General features: G+C 35.5%; 2 protein-coding genes across 2 annotated transcripts; one reads left to right on the forward strand and one right to left on the reverse strand.

Moving 5' to 3' along the window:
* The first annotated feature begins 481 nt into the window (after positions 1–481).
* LOC111898545 (protein NRT1/ PTR FAMILY 6.4) lies at positions 482–9,341 on the forward strand. Its single transcript, XM_023894445.2, has 4 exons — positions 482–607; positions 7,406–7,738; positions 7,844–8,385; positions 8,465–9,341. The coding sequence occupies exons 1-4, from the start codon at positions 482–484 to the stop codon at positions 9,276–9,278; spliced, it is 1,815 nt and encodes a 604-aa protein (XP_023750213.2). The 3' UTR covers positions 9,279–9,341.
* LOC111898546 (uncharacterized) lies at positions 9,333–10,476 on the reverse strand. Its single transcript, XM_023894446.2, has 3 exons — positions 10,324–10,476; positions 9,706–9,899; positions 9,333–9,626 (listed from the first exon to the last, which is right to left on the reverse strand). Exons 2-3 carry the CDS (start codon positions 9,886–9,888, stop codon positions 9,501–9,503), a joined length of 309 nt encoding a protein of 102 aa, XP_023750214.1. The 5' UTR covers positions 9,889–9,899; positions 10,324–10,476; the 3' UTR covers positions 9,333–9,500.
* Between the last annotated feature and the right edge of the window lie 11,834 nt (positions 10,477–22,310).

Raw genomic sequence — 22,310 nt, forward strand, 5'->3', positions numbered from 1 at the left:
GATCCTCCAGCAGCCACCCTTGCCTCACCTCTCTTCTAGCCGTCGCAATCTCCTAGCCGCCGTGAAGACGGAAACTGGTGAAGCCAAATCACCGGACGTAGCGTATAGAGGGGGAAGAACCACGCTGGCCAGTCGTATAAGCACCGTGGAGGCGCTGTTGTCGTTCTCGTTGAAGACCACCCCTGTCGTTGGACGTTCTCCTGTTGCGGCTGACACTCTTTCCCGGTCATTGGCGCCGCCGCTGTGGATGCTAATCTCGCTGCTGTTGCTCGCCATCTGTCGTCGTGAGTGCAGCTAGCTGCCGCCGCCATCGCCTGTTCAACCATGAGGAGGCTGTTTCATCGCTTCTTTTCTTCCGACCGCCATGAGCCGCCACAAGGGTAGCTGTGATTAGGGTGCTTTCCCTTGCTCAGCTCGTCTCCATGTGTGTGCGCCTGCTTGCTGTTGGCCGGAAAAGTGTGGGAACCACCATGGCAGCCCCATGGTGGCCATTACCTTCTTGCCGCCGTATAAGCCTCCTTTTGCCGCCTTCTGGCAGATATTGACACCACCAGTCGCTGCTATGAGTTTGTGTTTGGGTGTGTATCTTAGTAGACCTGTTGTGTTGGTTTTCATAAGGTTGTAGGTGGTTGTTTGGCTGGATAAAGCCACTGCCACCCTCCACCACTGGCCACCACTAGGGTGGTTGTGTGTATTATGTTAGTCCGTGTGTGTGTGTGTACTTTTGGGTTCAAGCATTGTATCTGTAATTAGCAATGAATAATGAAAATAATAACCACCACCGTAAGGTGGTGGCCGCTGCCGTGTGTTGCCGTTGACCACCACTACCCGAGGTGGTAGTGGGTGGTGCCCCACTAGCAAACCCTAATTGCCCTAGCAAAACCTTAATGAGCTTAAAGAGTTATTTTGGGCATATTGGGCCATGTTTGGGTGGAAAACCCTAATTATGAGTAGTGGGCCTTAGACTTATTGGGCCCACTTGTGGGCCATTGGGATTGGATTGTGAATTAAGCCCAAATTATTCCATGCCATTTATCTAGTGGGGTAAAGGAATTCATGGATTAAGTCCTTAATGGGCTAAGTGAGAAAAACCTAATTTTGAGAAGTTATCGGGACATGCACACGAGAATTATTTAATAAGTGAAATATTAAATAATAATCATTGGCAGAAATTAATCTAAGCAATAATGGACTTAATGGATTAAGTCCTTAGTGGATTAAGCTTTTAATGGGTTAAGTGAGAAACACTTAACCCTAATTGTCATTTTATGTGAAACCCTAGTTTCACTTGGGCGCTTAGAATGAGGCATGTTGGACTGGACTGGACAATTGGGCCTTAAGGGAAGCCCATGTAGAGGTTTGGGCCCAATTTGGAAAATTAGGTAATATGTTGGGCTTTGATCCCTAGTTGACTTTGGGCCTACGGATTGGACCTTGGGCTTGGGTAAGCCAAGATTGGGGTAATGTAGTAATTATCCAAAGTATGTAATTATAGTTATGTAGTGGAACCTAATTATTAATTGGGTGTTATTTTGATGTTGACAGATCGGGAATCTGTCATCTAGCAGCTGGGGTCGAGTCTGCGGGAATTCAGCAGTGTAGGATTGAGTCATCGGGACTTCGGCAGTGTGAGGTGAGTTTCCTTCCAGTAGGAACAGGTGTACGGCCACAATGCCGACCCGTTTAGTTAGCAATAGTTCCAAACCTCGGTCCGATGCAGTAGTTAGATTGCTTGATGTCTTTGTGATTCAAGCATGTTTTGTATTATGTGTTCCGGACCCTGGTCCAATGCAGTATATGTGTTTATGCTAGTTGATATGTTTATGCTATGTTATGTTCAGTCAGTTCCGGACTTCGGTTCGATGCAGTTTCCGGACTTTGGTCTGATGCAGAGGGCAAGGCCCTGGTTTGTTTCCGGACTTCGGTCCGATGCAGTTCCGAACTTCGGTCCGATGCAAAGGGCAAGGCCCTGGTTAGTTCCGGACTTCGGTCCGATACAGTGGGCAAGGCCCAGTATGTGCTTTATGTAACACCCGAATTCCCAGGTATTATTTTTATTCTTTTATTTTTGGGTGATGTGAGGAGACTCGGTGAGTTGGAGTCTAAACTCGCCGAGTAGGATCGCGGTTTTGCACACGGGTTCGCGTTTGGACTTGGCGAGTCCACTCTGTTTAATGAAACCCTAATTTCCAGGGTTTGAGACCTATTTAAAGGGGCTTATGGCCGTCATTTGCGGCCACCAACCCCAGAGAGAAACCCTAAAGAGATCTTGAGCATTTTGGGAGAGAGAGGAGGCCATTGTTAACATTTGAAGCATTGTTTGGCAAGGCAAAGGAGGTTCTAGCTAAGAGGAGGCAAGGGAGGTGGACATCCTTCGAATTTGGAGCTCAGAGCATCACTTTGGAGGTAATATTTTGGCTCCCTTTCTGTTGTTATGATGAACATGGGGGTTTAGGGTTTCTTGACCCCTTTGTTGGTTAGATTTGATGTCCATTTCGTCCCTATTTGTGATGAGGCTTGAAATGGGATCCATAGAGGTCCAGAGAAGCTTTATTCCTTAAGCTTTATGAGGATTCATGGGAGTTTTGACCAAGGGTTATGAGATATGGGGCTAAAACATCATATAAGAGCAAATAGATGTTGTTTGAGCATCAAGGTTTGGACTTTACGTGATTATCATGCTTGGGGAGGCCAGATCTATGATGGTATGGAACAGATCTGACCTCAGAAGTGGGTTTGAGTTTATGCATGGCATGAACTCGCCGAGTCTGAAGAACAAACTCGGCGAGTAGTATGAAGTTTGCCCGTAACCACTCAGTGAGTGGTCTTGTCGAGTTGAGGGAACGACTCAGTGAGTGAGGGTGAGTCGGGGGAACTGAGTCAAGCCGGAACTCGCCGAGTTGTTCTTGAGACTCGGCGAGTTGAGTCGTGGTGGCCCCGCGATTCATGCCAGGTGGAACTCGTCGAGTCTGGGAGGTACTCGGCGTGTCAAGAGAGGATCCAAGAGAGTCAGTGGGCACCTATAGACTCGCCGAGTCGCCCTAGTGCACTCACTGAGTCCGGTCAAAGTTGACCGTTGACCTTGTTGACTTTTAGGGTTGAGTGCAGTTGTATTTATGAGTGTATTACTTTGTGTGATTAGGCGGAGGCTATATCACATTTATTCCGAGACAGATATTTACCGAGACATCGAGGTGAATCTTCTCACTATACTTACCTAGAGTGGTATATTGTGTAGACCAGAGCATCTTATGTGTTATGTATGAGATTATGTGCTATGTGTTATGTGTATGTTGTTATAGACCGAACCGAAGGGTCCAACGATACAGACCGGGTCGGAGGGCCCAACGAGCTATGATCGGACCAGAGGGTCCAACGAGCTACAGGACTGAAGGGTCCCGTTGAGACATATCGACCGAAGGGTCATATTATAGCCTTGAGTGGCGTATGTGTTGTATGCGGTATATTTGGGGAACTCACTAAGCATTTATGCTTACAGTTGTTGTGTGATGTGTTTCAGGTACCAATGATGAGCGCGGGAAGGCGCCGGCATGATCCGTACACACTTGAGGAGTTTATGTTTTGGATTCTGGGGAGATGTCTTTGTGATAAATACATTTGAAACAATATGTTGATGTTATTTTGTGAAAAATGATTGTTTTGAAAATGAAAAATTTGTTTTGAAAATTTACGGTGTTACACTTTATATGTTATTGTATGGTATGTGGTAGTTTGGGGATACTCACTAAGCTTCGTGCTTACAGCTTTCAGTTTTGGTTTCAGGTACTCAGTTTTCAAAAGAGGAGCTCGGGAAGATTGCAGTGCACACACCATTTGTTCAGCCTGGGATGTTTATACTCTGATATACTTGACAATTGTTATAATATTTTGAGATACATTTCTTATGATTTTTATATGAGGTTTATCGACTATGGTTTTTTATTATTAAATTAAACGAAATTTTCAGATTGTGTTTTTAGGATGTTTCAAAAATTCATCTTGACCGGCTTAACCTATAATAGCCGGTCATAATGGTATTTTGTGAACACAAAAACAAGGTCAATGGTAAATAATATACAAAAAATAAATAAATATAAACAAAAATGATAGTTCGTTACTATTCTACGTCATTTTCTCTAATATTTTACCAATTTGCTTCTTTTATCTCCTAATGTTTATCATAACTTGATTGTTTTCAAAGTTCAAAAAACTTTGGTTCAAAATAAATATTTATCTTTTTACCATTTTAATTTGATTTTTTATTTATTTTTCATGTTACTTCTCTCTCTCTCTCACACACACACACACAAACATATATATATATATATATATATATATATATATATATATATATATATATATATATATATATATATATATATATGGTCCGATTCTTGAGAACTCATTTTAAATTGGGGACTCGTGAAGACACCTTAAAAAAATTGAAAAAAAATCGAAAAGAATACAAATCATAAAATCGAGCATAGATCTATGTTCGGGAGAAAAAAAATTGAATTTTTTTGCATAATTAAAATTGATTAGTGATTCTTAATTTTTAATTTTGCATCATTATAATCCATGATTCAATTTTAATTATTCGATTTTTTTTCCAATTTTTTTCTCCCGGACATAGATCTATGCTCGATTTTATGATTTGTATTTTTAAAATTTTTGTTTTCAAATTTTTTAAAGAGTCCTCACTTTAAAAAGAGCCGTCACCCGATCCTGTTTCTATATATATATATATATATATATATATATATATATATATATATATATATATATATATATATATATATATATATATATATATATATATATATATGGCTAGGTTATAATGTGGATGGACAACTATTGTGTGGACGTGTGCATAATGCTATTTTATGAAAATTATTAAGAGAATATGTTGTTTAGTAATGTGAATACGTTCAATCGCACAGAACTATTGTTATTTTAATGTATTCTCACTTAATTCATTTTTGTTCTCATTCATCGTTTTTTTATTTATTTTAATTCTTACAGAATACGACTCAATAAACATCCTGATAACATTATGACAGAATGAGAATAATAATAATAAATGTATAATAACCTTATAGACGATTTAATTAGTGAAAATGCTTAATAATTAAAATAATTATATAATATTAAACGTATTCATATTATCAAACAACATATTTTCTTTGTAATTATCACAGAATAGTATATTTACACGTCCACGCAATAGATGTCAATCCACATTTGAATCTAGCTATATATATATATATATATATATATATATATATATATATATATATATATATATATATATATATATATATATATAGGGTTAGGTTCATGTGAGACGGCATAATTTTGTGAGACCGTGAGACACATTTTTTATTTTTTATTTATTTTTTTTAGTTAATTCAAATTCCGAAAATAATATTTAAATTTTTGTTTTTGGATTTTTCCATTTATTTTGCATTTTAAAATTATTTTTTAGAATATGTACAGTGTAATATTCTATTAGAATATTTCACGTATTTTTCAAAAAAAATGGATTTTTTTTTTATTTTTTAAAATTTTTTTTAGTTAATTCAAGTTCCGAAAATAATATTTAAAAAAAGAATTTTTAGATTTTTCCATTTATTTTGCATTTTAAAATTATTTTTGAGAATATGTCAGTGTAATATTCTATTAGAATATTTCACGTATTTTTCAAAAAAAAACACGAGACCTTATTTATTTATTTTTAATTTCTTTTAGTTAATTCAAGTTCCGAAAATAATATTTGAAAAAAAGAATTTTTTGGATTTTTCCCTTTATTTTGCATTTTAAAATTATTTTTAGATTTGGTATCACGGTCTCACAAAATTAGAATGGTCTCAAATGAACTTGAACATATATATATATATATATATATATATATATATATATATATATATATATATATATATATATATATATATATATATATATATATATATATATATATATATATATATATATATATTCCTCTTTTCATTGTATAATCTAGCACCCATTTGCTTCTTTATCTCCTAATTTATCTTAATTTATAAGAACATGTTTTTTTCATCCTAAAATTTCAAAGACGAACCTTAAATTGAATAAGGAATTGAGTTTGGGATGAAAGTGGAAAGTGGAAACCATGTAACATGAACTGTTAGGAAAATCCGAGATAGGATATCTTTCAAAGAAAATGAATTTTAATATAATGAGAAAGAAGAATGTACGAAATTGTTGTGACAAAACATCTTTTATAAAAATAAATGTAAGATGACATAAGTATCTTTTATCAATTTGTTCCCCATGGGTATCCTATTCTTATTTCACATTAAGAAAACACATCCAAACCTCCGATAGTTGCTTGGTGACATTTGATATAATGAAATATAAATAAAAGAAAATTCTTACAAACTAAATTAAGATATATGTATTAATTGTCATAAAATAAACTTGGGTTACAAACTTGCTCAAAGTGGAGTGTTTGCGTTTTGTATTCAAACTAAACCAAAACAATAAAACAAAAAATACATTAGTTATTTAATTAGATGACAGTGCATTATGCATTTACATATACTTGAACATGCTTTCTCATATTTTGTTCTAATACGCATATGCCGCATTTGTTCTATTTGCCTTATGATTTATATTAGAAGGTTAAACCAATAATGAAATATAACAATTTTAACACGTATCACTTACAAGTTGCAATATCTACCTTTTCAAAAATAAGTTTGCATATACATCATCATATACATATCATTTTTACTAAACTAGTTGTAATCATATATTGCAAAATACTATTACTTCACATTACAATTTTGTATTGTTTAAAAAAAAAAAGAAGAGAAGGTAGTTTGTAAACGAGCAACAACCTTAAACCCTAATTATCTATTACAAAACTATCTTCTAATTTAATTTCTATCGACCAAGGGTATATATGTCATTTATCAACACCTCGTGCTATTACACTAATCTGTAAAATAATATTTTGTGTAGATTCCAATGACAATCTCATGCATTCTCACATACAAGGTAAAGAGACACAAAGACCCTTCACATGATATCAATACCCAAATGTTCAGTATAACAACCTACTTCCAACTTCTCTAACCACACAACACCTAGATGCTTAAAAGACAAAAATACCCCTCGCATGATATCAATAGATCAAAGCACACATTATGTCAATAATTCAATAAAAGATGACTTTCGAAAAAGATGGTCTTAATTTCTATAAATTAGAGTGAAAGTGTTAAACCATCACCTCATAATTTCATATCTTCCTCCCTCTCAATTTCACACACACATTCCAAAAATGGTAAGTCTTCACTTATCATATTCATACTTGATAGTTGATACTATTACTAATTCATGTTTAAATTTACCATTTTAGCAGGTTTGTTCTACTTCTACGAATGAGAATGAGAAAGAAGAAGAATGTGTAGATTTCAAAGGGAATCCTGCTGACATGTCCAACACAGGTGGATGGGTTGCAGCTGGACTGATTTTAGGCACTGAACTCTCAGAGAGAATCTGTGTGATAGGGATATCAATGAATTTAGTAACATATCTCCATGGATCTTTGCATCTTTCTTCCTCAAAATCTGCAAATATTGTCTCAAACTTCATGGGCACTCTCAATCTTCTTGCCCTTTTTGGAGGATTCATAGCAGATGCTAAAATCGGCCGTTTCTTAGCCATCCTCATCTTTTCATTTATTTGTGCTCTCGTAAGTTTCCAAATGACCATTTTACCCTTACATTCCATTAACATCATTAACTAAAATTTTTAACAAACACCCCCTATGTTGAATTGAATTTGAATTTTGAACCAGGGTATGGTGTTACTGACACTAGCAACCACCATCCAACGCCTGAAGCCGCCATCATGTGAGACCTCAGGCGGGTGGAAATGCATAGAAGCCACCGGAAGTCAACTGGCGATGCTCTACATAGCACTTTACACGGTGGCACTGGGTGGTGGTGGGATAAAGTCAAATGTCTCAGGGTTTGGGTCTGACCAGTTTGACAAGTCAACACCTGAAGATGAAAAGAAAATGGTTTACTTTTTCAACAGGTTTTATTTCTGTATCAGTGTTGGATCTCTTTTTGCAGTGACTGTAATGGTTTATTTACAAGATAAAAAGGGTTGGGGAGTGGGGTATGGGGTGTCTGCTGGGACTATGGGTATAGCTGTCTTTTTGCTGTTGTGTGGGACCCGGTTTTATCGGTATAAAAAACCAAAAGGGAGCCCTTTGAGTGTTATATGGAGAGTTGTGTTTTTAGCTATGAAGAATAGGAGATTGCCTTACCCTAATCATCCTAGTTTATTGAATGGCTATGATTCCTCAAAAGTTCAACATACTGAGAAACTCAGGTAAATAAAATTTTAAAAGGAAGAAGAATTTATAATCATCTATGAATTTATAAATTATGTGGTGGTATATTATATATAGGTGCCTTGACAAGGCTGCAATAATGGCAACAAATGAAGCAAATGAAGATTTATGGATAGTTTCAAGTGTAACTGAAGTTGAAGAAGTCAAAATGGTTATAAACCTAATCCCAATATGGTCAACAGGGATCCTCTTCTGGACAATTTACTCTCAGATGAACACTTTCACAGTAGAACAAGCAAACATCATGAACAGAAAACATGGAAGATTCAACATCCCTCCAGGATCATTCTCCTTCTTCCTCTTCATATCCATTCTCCTATTTACCTCCCTTAACGAAAGGCTAATTGTTCCTTTTGCTAAAAGGATCACAAATTATCCAAAAGGTCTCACAAGTCTTCAAAGAATTGGAATTGGCCTTGTGTTTTCAGTAGCAGGAATGGTGGCTGCTGCCATTTGTGAGATAAGAAGGAAATCAGACATGAAAAATGGTGTCAAAACGAATGCTTTTTGGTTAGTGCCTCAGTTTTTCTTGGTGGGTGCTGGTGAAGCTTTTGCTTATGTTGGTCAACTTGAGTTTTTCATCACTGAAGCACCTGAGAAGATGAAGTCAATGAGTACAGGTCTGTTTCAGACTACTTTAGCTATGGGGTTTTTTGTGAGTAGTTTGTTGGTGTCATTGACTAATATGGCAACTCATGAGAGGTGGCTCAAGAACAATTTGGATCAAGGGGAGTTGAATAACTTCTACTGGATGCTTGCAATTCTAGGAGTGTTTAACTTTTTTGGGTTTTTAATCTTGGCATCTAGACACCAGTATAAATCACAGCATTATGAAAATGAGATTGAGACAAGAAGGATTGATGACATATAGCCATATAGGAAATGAATCAAAGATGTAAGCGTTATTGTAAAGAAAGAAGCCGAATAGTGAAATAGCATATAATGTATATAGGATAAGGAAGTAAGAAACCATTCTCTACTAAAAAAATATCACGAAAATGGTACATTATGAACTATTTCAATGACTAGAAAAGAAGAAAGATATAATATCTTCAAGAAACAATGGAGTCTCTTTCATATCATATGCGTAATTTCAAGCACTTGCAGGTGTTGGAAGATGCGTGACAATCAAAGGTGGACGAAGTGCACAATGCTTTTCTTGTTCTTGTTTGCGTGCTTTGAACATTTCTTCAGTCTCGATTACAACCAATCTTTTAACCTGTGTTAAGGACTAGATTTGTTAATTCAGAAAGTAAGAAGAAGTGATATTTTGATGAAACTGGTAGATGTTTGAAAACCTGTTGAAGCATTCCTCTGAGAGTAGGAGTATTCCATCGCATGACAGTTCTGTTGCATTTCCCAAGACGCAATGCTTCTAAGGTACGCCTGTGAAGTTTTCGTGTTCCTGGAATGCCCCTCACTAGAGTTATGTACAGGTTGGGACTCCATGCGATTGGAGCACATGCTTTGTAAGCATTCATCTTTCTTCTTCCTACACATAAGATTTACATCATTACAACACCTAATGACCTAAATTATAACGGTATTTGCAGTAATTGTTAATTGTAGTTGTGAATTCTTTTGCTTAAACATATTGATTTTGTAGTTGCGATGTGGTTTTCGACTCTTGATTCTACGTGAACGCACTATTGATAATCAAGGTGGCATTTCTACAAACAGTTTGGGGGCATAAGGCATTCGACCAAATAATTGATCAGGCTTCATCATATACATATACCCAAGATTAACACTTTATAGAGTAAGTGAGTAACTAAATAGCAAGCTCGTTAATTTCAATCATGATTGAATAAGCCTAGTTTCCAACAAACAGAAATCAATTCCACCCGAATACGAGAAACAAAAAAAAAAAAAAAAAAAAAAAAAAAAAAAAACGGATGAGGGAGTGGGGGAGGAACCTGAGAGAGCGCTGCAATAAGAAAATACAAGTCGAGTCGCCGCCGACGGGAATATCAACACTTTTGGTGGACGGTGGTACTAGGTAACGCTGCAAACAATGTATTTTGTACCGAACAAAATGTAAATACGTTTGGTCGGTATTACCATACCAATTAAGTAAATTTGATACAGTAACAATATAAAATTTTGAATACCACAGTTGTACCGTACCAACCAATTCATATATATATATATATATATATATATATATATATATATATATATATATATATATATATATATATATATATATATATATATATATAGGGTTAGGTTATTTTGTTTTCACTATCTATTGTGTGTCCGTATGACTGATTCTGGACCAATCATTTTAGTTATTTTAAGAAAGTAATTAATGCATATTACATGTTGAAGATATAATACGTATTAATTACATCTTTAGCATTTAAAATACATTAATTACTTTCTTAAAATAACTAAAATGATTGGTCCAGAATTAATCATACGGGCACACAATAAATAGTGAAAACATTTGAACCTAACTCTCTCTCTCTCTCTCTCTATATATATATATATATATATATATATATATATATATATATATATATATATATATATATATATATATGAAATATTAATTATCACATTTTTATGTTTCAATTAAGAGTAGCAAGTTTGGCATTACGTATACATTACTCGATTACTTGTATATTACTTAAAACAAGAAAATAAAAAACAATTAACTAATCACTTCTTAGACTAGTATATATTTTTTTTTGTTAATTCTTTATATATAATGTTTACAATTAAGACAGGTATAGTTACTATATAACGTCATAGTTGAATACATTTACTTTGTATTGTGCATGATAGTTATTTTATTTTATATGCATATAAAAGGTGCTAAACATCAATGACAATTTTTTTTGTTTAATTTGTTTTCGATTATGAAAATTTTTCTAACCGTTAGGTTGGATGATGATTACAATGTGAAGCCTAATATAGTTAATCATGTGTCAAACTCTTCAAATATAAAAATTAGTTAAAACATTTGGTATATACCAGTACCAATATGTACCAACCAATTTTTTTGGTAGCCAAATAAACCGGTAGCAAGTATAGTTGGTATGGTACTAGTAGTTAAATTCTCCTACCAACTATAGTTGGTACGGTACGCGGTTTGAAAAAAAAAGTCGGTACCATACCAATTCCACCCCTATAACTAAGGGTACCATAGAAATGAATTAATGAAAGGCATAAAAATGATGGAAATAAAAAGTTATAGATCATAAGAAATAAATTTTGTAATAATAAATTTCATGGAAATAAAAAGTTATAGATCATAAGAAATAAATTTTGTAATAATAAATTTGTAAAAAATTCTATAATCTATATATCTATATCTATACAATCCTAATAAGACTCTTCTTGAAATGACACGTATCCTTTCTAGAGTTTATTCTTGTAACACGACAACTTTATACACCTTGAAATTAAAATATAATTCTTTCTTGAATAACTTAAAACCAAGAACTAAATTTTGAAACAATCTATCGTATCACAATAAATCACGAATCTTATGTCTTAAAATTAGGAACGAATTTAGAAACACTCATTGAACTTCGTCTCTTCTGTTTCTCGCTAGAATACGCTCTTCTCTTCACATCCTAACCTAAATTTTAAAAGAAATTAAATATTCTCCCACCTTTTCTTCATACTTATCTTCTTACCCATGTAAAATGATGACATGTGTCATATTTGGATAAGATTAATGATATTTTAATTGTAACGCCCGTAGATCCGGGAAAGTCAATTTAGAGACGATAAACATCAAAAGTGACTTTTGATAAAAGATTATTTAGAATGAATAATCGTAACCAGGTTGTAGTGGTCGTGGCGAGGTTTCCGAATATATAAAGAATGCCGAAATCCGAGTTATAACGAAGAAGTTATGACCTGTTGAAGTTTCGCGACAGATTCGGTACGAAACGGTGTGATGTAAATGGTGAATTTACGATTGAACGATATTTAGCCTTAGTGATCCAAACGAAAGTCGTAGAATACGTTAAACCGAGAGTGTGCATAAAAAGAACGTCTAAATCTAACTTCGTATGAGGAAGTTATGATTTTTTGAAGTTTCGACTTAGCAGTATGTAGCCAAAAGTTCGAATATGAGATCGAGTGGGTTCTAGCCGAAACAATCTAAACGAGAATCGAAGATCTCGTCGATAGTAACGCAACGGTAAAAAGACAGACGAAAACGAATGTCAGATAAAGGAGTTATATATTTTTAATGGAGTTTTCCTGTCCTCGCCAACTAAGAATAGTATAATTAAAGTTAAAATCAAAATTAGCCAACGAAGTCTAAATGAGAGTTGTAGAGCATAATCTCACCTACGTGTGGATGTAAAGAACGTCGAAAACGGAGCTCATATGCGAAAGATATGAATTTCTGAAGTTCAGGGCACGAACTTCAACCCCTGTGTCAAAGCTCACGACGTGAGTATGGTGGCTCACGACGTGAGCAGGAGATAGACATCTTCCAGGGAAGGTGGCCTGATGACGAACGCCATGACATCGAGCTCACGACGTGAGCACAGTGGCTCACAACGTGAGCATAAAATTTCAGCCCTATAAATAGAAGTTGAAGGGCAGCCGGCCATGGTTGCTAATTCCCCCCCCCCCCCCCCTCTCACTCCCGATACCCTCTCTAGACCTCTTAAAGTACCCTCGAAGCCTCGACATCATCCCGAGACCCGAAGCGAGTCCCGAAGCTCCGAAGATCCCGAGAAGAAAAGGGTTTCCGAGCCGAAGTTCTGCCCGCGAGAAGCCCGGTATGTGAAGAGATCACAGTTTCACCGAAGAATACTACATTTAGAGCCATAGTGTTGTCCGGTCATCGTATTATCATGTGAGTGTGTAGTTACTTTCTTTTACCGCATAGATATGAAGTATTTGCTATGAAATACGTGCTATGTGTTTATACGTTGTTTGTTTACTTGATATGGTTGTTGAATGAATGTTTTATACAGGTTTTTAAATGATGTAAACTATATATGTAATTTATATATACAAATATGTTGGGTATAACATGGGTAGATGAAATAGTTGGTGTGTGATGAAAGATGAGTTTGAGGATGAGATGAAAGATGATATAGATCATGAGATGAGGGTGACAGGTGAAAAACGAGTGAAACCTTTACCCAAACGATGGCCCATGTCATTCAGCAAAGTAAGGATGACAACCATAGGCTATTCTAGACAGTCCTGTGGAACACTAGCAAGTTCGCAACTTGTAGGTGTTGTGGACTTGATGATCACCGGTGTACTCTAAAAACCCATTGATATGTATTGCTAGAAGAGTCTCGGAACCAATACTGTCAATAAACGAGATAAACCCCGGCGACTATGGAGTTAGCGCGTGGTAACTACGGATATAGTGTTTGTTGAGAAAACCCTGGCAACGATGGATTTCGTGCCGATTCCTTAGAATAATCCTTAGGAATATATGAAAGAGGAATAGTTGATTCGTAGGGTAATCTTTAAGAAATAAAAAAAAGACAATGGGGTGGGTAATTGGGTTGATTTTGTGATGATTAAATATAATATAATATTTTATTGTGGGTTGAAAACCCTACTGCTCACCAGACTCCCAAGCCTGACCCACTCAGTTTTTATGTATGACAGGTAGTGGAAAAAAAGAGCATAGTTGGACGATGATGAGGGATTTTGGATTATAGGCCATTAGATATAAATAAATGTTGTAAGGCCTATATGGTATTGTTTATGCTTTTGGTCTGTATCGGAACATGACATCCCGATGTTTTATTATTTAATGAAAAGTACATTCTGTTTGAGAACAAATTCTGCAACTGTTTTCTTTAAAAGATTACTCTGATTTTAAAACAAAGCATAAACAAATCGTTCTTTTCTGGGTGTGAAATTGGGGATGTCATAGTTGATATCAGAGCATTAGTTTAAGCGAACTAGGAATTTGTAGGATTTCTAGACTTAAACTTAGAATGCTAAGTGATGATTGTGAGATGCGTGTCTACCATATTTTAGACACGAGCACGAGTAAATTTTTGGAAATATGCCTAAAATGCTTTTATGTGCTAAATTCTATATGTTTGCCATATATGAAATTGTTTGTTCGGATCTATGGTCTGTTGCCGACCGGATCTGGAAATCTTATGTGTTTAGGATTCTAGGAGTACGACTACGATATTAGAACTAGCATGTAAATGTTTCGCAGTGATAAGGATGATTTGAATGTCTATCATGATAGAGATCGAAATTCGCATAATTTGGTGTATAGATCGAAATGGTAAGCACACAAAGTGGATTGGGAAACAACAACCCGCAGCCTGAGCCACAAGTGATTAGGAGTGCACCAGAGCTAACAGCCGCACCTGAGCCAATCACGATGGCAGGAGTATACGTAATGGTGTGAATGATGTTGGATCATAAGATGGAAGAAACAAAACGTGTACTTCAACAAAGTAAGGACGAACTTACTGTGCCAATACACCAGGCACCTACTCATGAGATAACTATCAGGGTTGCTAAGTCAGTCGAAGAAGTGATCAATGGTAGTATTGCCAACAAGGTTGAAGTTGGCAAGGAGAGGAAATTTGAGGGGTCTTCAAGGTCTAACAAGAGCAACATGTTCTCGAAGTCTAGAAAAAGAGGAGGTAAAGAAAAATGGTGCAGGAAATGCAAAAAGAAAAACTCTAGAAAAAGTGGCGAGGAGCTGACATGTTTTAAGTGTGGAAAGCATGGTCATTACGCTGACGAATGTTCATTCAACGAAAGGGTATGTTACGAATGTAATGAGGAAGGGAACTTCAAGCAGGACTGCCCAAAGAGGGAAGAAGCTACAAATCCAAATGTACCACTGAAGCATTATGAGAGATGTGACGAAGAGGTGATTTGTTACATATGTGGAAAGACAGGGCATTACACCATCAAGTGTGTATCCAAAAAGAGGGTGTGCTATGAATGCCAAGAAGAAGGGAATTTATCTAGGGACTACCTGAAGAAGAATGAGGGAGCAAAACCAAATGCACTGCCATAGCCAAAGGCAGAAGCATTTTAAATGATCCTTGACGAAGCAGATGACAATGCGAGGAATCAAGGATGAAGACTTCGTATCAAGGTATAGCTAGTATCAGGAAGTGTAGCCTATTAGAGGCATAGTATAGGGTGAACTTGAACTTTTGTGTAATAGTTTGAAGAATTAATATAAACCCTAGTTTTGTTATCAGATGTGTTGAATGACACCTATCGGATGATATCGAAGGTGTTATCTTGCCTTAGAATATGTCTGATAAAATAATGGAACGTTTAGAGGAGTACGGTACGTCTGAAGTATACCTTCGATTGGCAGGATGATGGAACGATTGGTGCAATTCTTGAAGTTGTCCCATCGTCTGGAATTTCCATCACCAACCGAGCTGAAATAGAATTGATGATTGAAGATACGCATGGAAGAAGTCCTAGTAGAGTCTAGTAAAATTTCTATGATTATTTGGACACATTCGTATGTGTTAAATTGTTTTATGATTTTAGGACTTGGAGACTGCGAGACAATACTTGGGACGAGTATGAGTAGGTGTGAATAGTAGTAGAGATCTATACTACTGGAAGCACATGACTCACGCTTGGATCAGGGAAAGTTACAAGGTTACCAAGAAGCTAGTGATTGATTCCGTTTTTTATTCAAGTATGTCGTCACCATTGTTTTGGTAATGACTAACAAGATGATTGATAATCTGACCCTAGTGGTCATATCAAATTGAGTCCGACTATGATGAGTTTGTTATGTGGTTCGGAGAACCAAGTTCGATGTAACATCTGACTTAATTCAGAAGATTGAAATCAATGCGATCAATAGCATCGCGCTCGTTGTTAAAGAAGCTTGTAGCTAGAAATGCTACATGCTAAAATGTGATTATATCAATGAAGGTGTATTCCATTCTGGAATTTGACTCTAAGAGACTTGAGTCTAAGCGTTGCATCATACGATGAGAGATCATTAGAGCATGACCCATCGATCTGTTACAATAGATAAGGGAAAGTACTTATCCTAAGAAGAAGAAGGAGTCCTCAATAAGGATTTATTTTGTAACTCGTAGGTTACGATTGAAAGTCCAACATAGTACGAAGAGCAGATGCAAGATTTAGCATCGCCTACGGTTAAGAAGTCCAAGAGTTAGATACTCATTCGAAGGAACATAGAAATTACGATTAATACTTAGGATGGAAAGATAACGTATGAAATCATTATACAAGCCCTATTTTCGTTGATGATTCTGGGACGTAATCATCCTAAGGAGGAGATAATTGTAACGCCCGTAGATCCGGGCTAGTCAATTTAGAGACGATAAGTATCATAAGTGACTTAAGATAAAACATTATTTAGAATGAATAATCTTAACTAGGTTGTAGTAGTCGTGGCGAGGTTTCCGAACATATAAAGAATGCCAAAATCCGAGTTATAACGAAGAAGTTATGACCTGTCAAAGTTTCGCGACAGAACCGGTACGAAACGGTGTGATGTATATGGTGAATTTACGATTGCACGATATTTATCCTTAGTGATCCAAACAAAAGTCGTAGAATACGTTAAACCGAGAGTGTGCATAAAAAGAACGTCTAAATCTGACTTCGTATGAGGAAGTTATGATTTTTCGAAGTTTCGACTTAGCAATATGCAGCCCAAAGTTCGAATATGAGATCGAGTGGGTTCTAGCCGAAACAATCTAAACGAGAATCAAAGATCTCGTCGATAGTAATGCAACGGTAAAATGACAGATGAAAACGGACGTCAGATAAAGGAGTTATGAATTTCTAACGGGGTTTTCTGTTCGGCCTAATAAGAATAACATAATAAAAGTTAAAGTCAAAATTAGCCGATAGAATCTAAATGAGAGTTGTAGAGCATAATCTCACCTACGCGTGGATATAAAGAACCGTTGGATTAGTGTCTAAGTCTGTAACGATTTTGGTATGTACTTGACCCGATGGTGCATGGTCCTTTTGGGTTGCCTTCACCAAAGCAACTTGATAGGATGAATTATGGAGAGAGAGGAGTAATTATGATTTATTAATATATTGTAATAATAATATATTAATGGAGAAATCATATTGTTTAATTAATATTAGTTAATAATCAATAAGAATTGATTTTGTGGCTAAAAGATATTAATTAAATAAAGGGGACTAGAACTGTCACTTGTGCGATAGTTGAATATTGGGCTAATGGACTCCATAAAGGATGGAGTGGACTAATTCTATGGGGAAACCCATTAGATATCATCCAAGGCCTCTAAGGATGCATTCCATGGGTTGCTTAGGGCCTAAGCAGTCAAATTAGGGTTTCGTTGTTAGATAACCCTAATAGCCTCACTATTTAAGGAGCCCTAGGGCACCAAAAATGTGGCCAACTAATCCCTTAGGGTTTCCACATGTTTTTGGTGCCGCCTCTCTTATCATTCTTCATCCTCTTGCTCTTGGTGTTTGTGAGCCATTAGAGGAGTGACACTTGTGACTCTAAGCTTTCTAAGGCCATTACAAGGAGGATTTGAGATTGTTATTGCTACATAACAATCAAGGTAAGATCTAAAACCCTTTCATATGTTAATATGATTAATTGTATGCTAAATTTAGGGTTTATAGCTTTGGATATTCAATTGCATGTTCATTAGACAAACTGGATCCAAAAGTTATTAGGGTTTACATGTATACCATGGGAATGATGTTTTGCTAATAACCCAACAGTGGCATCAGAGCCATGGCTGTTTGTTTGATGTATTTGATGCTATTGTGAATTATCCTTGCTTAAAGATCGAAATTTAGGGTTTCAGGGGGCTAACTCACCGAGTCCATGCCTGACTCGTCGAGTCAGCTGTTCAGAAAGAGGGAAAATCGGGATTTTGTGCTCTTTTGGCTGTGGGATAGTTACCAAAACATTTTTTATTGATATAAATCAGATTTTTATGATATTGGGTGATTATCTTTGCCAAAATTAAAGATAACTTCATATTAGTTAGATAATTATTTCCTTATAAGATTAGATTTAATTATTTGAATTATTTGGTGAATTATCTTGCAAGAATTTGGACTAGGTCAAATTAGATAACCACCAATTAATTGTTAATTGCCTTATTTGAATTTTGTGATCTAGAATATTCTTGACAAAGTTTGGAAAAGTTTCAAATTAATCCCTTTAGGTTTTATAGTTTAAATTTGAACTTACAAGTTTTGGTTTTGAAATTTAAATAAGTTAAACCCTAATGTTTTGAAATGTTTCAAAACTTGCCCTCAAGTTTTGGAATGTAAAAGTTGATTAAAAGTTTAATTTAGAAATGTTAAATTCTAAAACCCTAGTATTGTTTTGAAAAGTTCAAATCACACCCTTATGGTTTTATTAATTAATTAAGGTGTATAATTAAAAGAGATTTAATAAACCCATAAAGTTTTGGTTTACATTTAATTAAATTAAAAGTATAATTTATTAAATTAGACCACCTAGTATTTTAAAAGTGTAAAATACACCATATACTATATATATGTAACATTAAAAGTCTAATATTATATATATGAGTAAAGAGTCAGTCTTACCGTTAGTAGGCCTCATTCACGAAGCTGGTCTATAAGGGGTGTTTAAGGAAATTGCCTATAAAATGGCGATTGAATGGGTATCCACTCTTACCCACCGCACTCTTGACTAGTGGAGGGTCGTTAGCCGAACGGGTAGGATAGGACAGAAACCCTTTCCATTAAAAGTATAATGAAGTATAAAGTAACTAAATGTTTTACAAAATTCCCAATCTTAGTTACTTTAGGAAAAAGTGAATTGATGCAATTCCATGAAATTACACTTTGTGCCCTTGCGAAGACATTAGTGGAGCGTGTGTGGTTAACCGGCACACTAAATGGTTCTAAGAAAAGGTAGCAAAGGGTGACTCATTGTTTGTCATAGTTCGGTGGAGCGTGTGTGGTTAACCGGCACATCGAATAGGTGACTGTAACATTGGGGGCACCATGTAAGTTTGCATGGTTATTCACACCCTGTTTTGTGATCCTCGGCATCCCATTCACAAATCGAGGGGCATATCGAGATTTAAACATGCCATTGAAATGTTCAATGAATCTCAAAAGATCTAGGAATTTTCAATAGATTTAAAACTTAAATTTCTTTTTCGTTTTTCATGGTGGAAATTGGTAAATCGTCATTTACCTACCTTCAAATATTCTGCAACTGGATTACGGTATCCCTCTTCTAGGTTGTAGAGTATTGTGTTGGATCCTAGCCTCTATGTTTCATTTGGGTGTCACATCGAGGATCCTAATCAACTTAACTTGAATTTTCTCCCATTTTGTAGATGTCAAAGTATGACAACTATGGTCCTCTCAAATCCCGTGGAACAAGCTTTCCACATGAAGATGATATTCCACGATTCGATCGGGGAACAAGAGATCATGCTTCACTTCCTCCACCTCCTCCAATTATTATCCCTAACCCACAAGTTTGAAGGCTTGAAAAGTTCAAGCTCACTCAAGTCCTTTTGGCAAGTAAACATGGGAAACCTATGTGTGTACACGTCTTAGAGATGAAGTCACACATTGATAGGTTAAGGATGTTGGGTGTCGAGATTTCAGGTAAGTTGGCTATTGACTAGAGTACTATATGATGGATCATGATGTGACCCTCATTGATTTGACCTATTTGCTTATAAATACTGAATCAGCAATGATTTGGCGAGCTGGTCGAGCAAATTTGTCTGGTGAATCAAACTCCCAAACTTCAATGGACATTGAAAATGGTGACATTGGAGATCCTGGAAAAGGTAAATTCTGAGATAGTTCCTTGTGCCATTCCAAAAGAGTCCATTTGCTTCTATTGCCAAAAGAAGGGGCATTGGAGACGAAGCTGCCCTATTTACCTAAGAGATCTAAGAGATGAGAGAGTCAAAACGTATGGCTCTACTTTAGGTAAAATCCATTAAGCAACTTTTTTAAGTTCCTATTCTAGATTCTTAATACATGATGTGATAAGATTACATTTCGATGTTTGTAGGATCGAAGAAAAGAGAGGAAGCTTAAGGAATCTAATCGTGAAGAAATGGATTTCGATCGCATTACTTGAAGATTAGATTCTTGAGCTACTACTTGAAGTTAGAATAAGATTGCTAAGAAATATGTATTAACATAGTTTTTCAATTGAATTGCATTGTAAGGACAAATTTTTCCGCGATAAAATAAATTTTGATTTTATATTATTTATTTATCCTTGCAATGGCGTGTATGAAAAATTGATGTTTGAAGGTTTCTATTATTAGCAATAATGGATTTGATTCTTAATTATGTTATTTGTGGAAATGTCAAGAATTTACCAAATAGAGAAACTTTCTCATCCCCCAAGTTTCAATTGGACAGAAACTTGGAATCATACAACTTGGTTGGATGATGAATGAGAAATTTCATATTTGGAAATTAGACTAATTCATTGACAAAGTGTCAAGTGAAAGGACTAGGAGATCGAGTACACAAGGTTGTGTGTTGATCAAGTCCACCACAAGAGTGACAAAGATATTCGTCATGATTTACTAAAGGTTTAGTAAATATGATTATACTTATAAGATTAAGTGTAATTCTCAATTGATTGAAAGAGTTTCAATAAATAGCAGAACGAATGAGAAAAATCAAGTAGGCAGAAAGATAAAAGTTTCTCTATTCTAAGAAGGGAGAGTACCTTTTATTATGTTTTATGATAGGTATTAATGATTAAGAACCATATCTCAATTGATCCTCTAAGTGAGTCTTAGTACAATTGTATGTTTGAGAAGAGGATTCAAGAATTGAAGAAATGGTTAAATCAAGAGGTCAATCATACTTCGTTCCAAAAACAAGTCTTAGAGTTAAGATTGTGAATTGAGTGACAAGTCTTAAGAAGGTTTATAACATTCATCAAATGTGGAATTTGAAAAGGTTTTCTTATTCTTGTACATTTGAAATTGGAAAGTTGTGATGTCTTGGATAAGACAAAGACCAACTAGGACCAATTTTGTGAAGTATTTTTGATAAAAGCTACACTAACTCTTGAATATTTGTTTGTCGAGAAATGTTTATTGACAAAAGAATCTTATATGTCAAGGATTCAGTGGGAGTCTTAATGGTCTTGAAAGGTTTCAAGAACTAATCAAGAATAAGCCTTATCAATCATCACTAGCGCACGACTTGAGGTTTACAACCTATCATGTTGACACTATCTTGTTTCTGTGCCATTCCAGTTGAGTTAATTTTGCATGTGAGTTCTATGAGTTCTCATTTGAACGCATAAAAGGCAAGCATCTTGATCAATGAAAAGTACATTGATAAGAAAGGGTGAGCTGCTTAACTACTTGGAAGACATGGTGGGCACTCGTGTTACCATAAGGCAAGAAAATCAAGATTAAGAAAGTTCGGTCCATATGAGTTTGGATTTGTCGCAAACTTTGGTTTTGGCAAATTTACATGGATAGGAACTCATACACCATAAAATCTAAGTGTCATAAGATTACATCCTTCATGAAAATGACTGTGAGGAAATGCTTTCACTAAGAGAGATTTTAAGAAGATAGTGATTGTGAAAATTGTATTCTCGAATTCGATTATGGTAACAGTATCCCTTTCCATAATTCGAATTGTGAGATTTGACAATTAGTCTGAATTGTTTAGACACACATATGAGCTATCTAAGGCAAATGTGTATAAGTTTAAGAAGCTTAGATAAAGGATTATCAAAGCATTATGTATTAGAAATTCAATAAGTATTGTTTTCTGGAAGTTCAGTTGTTTTCTAAAACATGTCAAAGCTAGTGGGAGCATAAGTGTTATGCTTATATGATAATAATCATCATGATAGTGGGAGCATAAATGTTGTGCTTGTATGATTATTAAGGCAAGTATTGCAAGTTAGCAATATTAATTATAGAAAACA

The sequence above is a fragment of the Lactuca sativa genome, chromosome 5 (genome assembly GCF_002870075.4).
Source record: "Lactuca sativa cultivar Salinas chromosome 5, Lsat_Salinas_v11, whole genome shotgun sequence".
Classification (NCBI taxonomy): Eukaryota; Viridiplantae; Streptophyta; class Magnoliopsida; order Asterales; family Asteraceae; genus Lactuca; species Lactuca sativa.

Bases quoted from the DNA above. Each gene is read 5' to 3' on its own strand.
- LOC111898545 (XM_023894445.2), top strand. From the start codon at position 482: ATGGTGGCCATTACCTTCTTGCCGCCGTATAAGCCTCCTTTTGCCGCC. The intron at 7,739-7,843 runs GTAAGTTTCCAA...ATTTTGAACCAG, and splicing joins TTTCATTTATTTGTGCTCTC to GGTATGGTGTTACTGACACT. The intron at 8,386-8,464 runs GTAAATAAAATT...TATTATATATAG, and splicing joins CAACATACTGAGAAACTCAG to GTGCCTTGACAAGGCTGCAA.
- LOC111898546 (XM_023894446.2), bottom strand. From the start codon at position 9,888: ATGAATGCTTACAAAGCATGTGCTCCAATCGCATGGAGTCCCAACCTG. The intron at 9,627-9,705 runs GTTTTCAAACAT...TCCTTAACACAG, and splicing joins TCAGAGGAATGCTTCAACAG to GTTAAAAGATTGGTTGTAAT.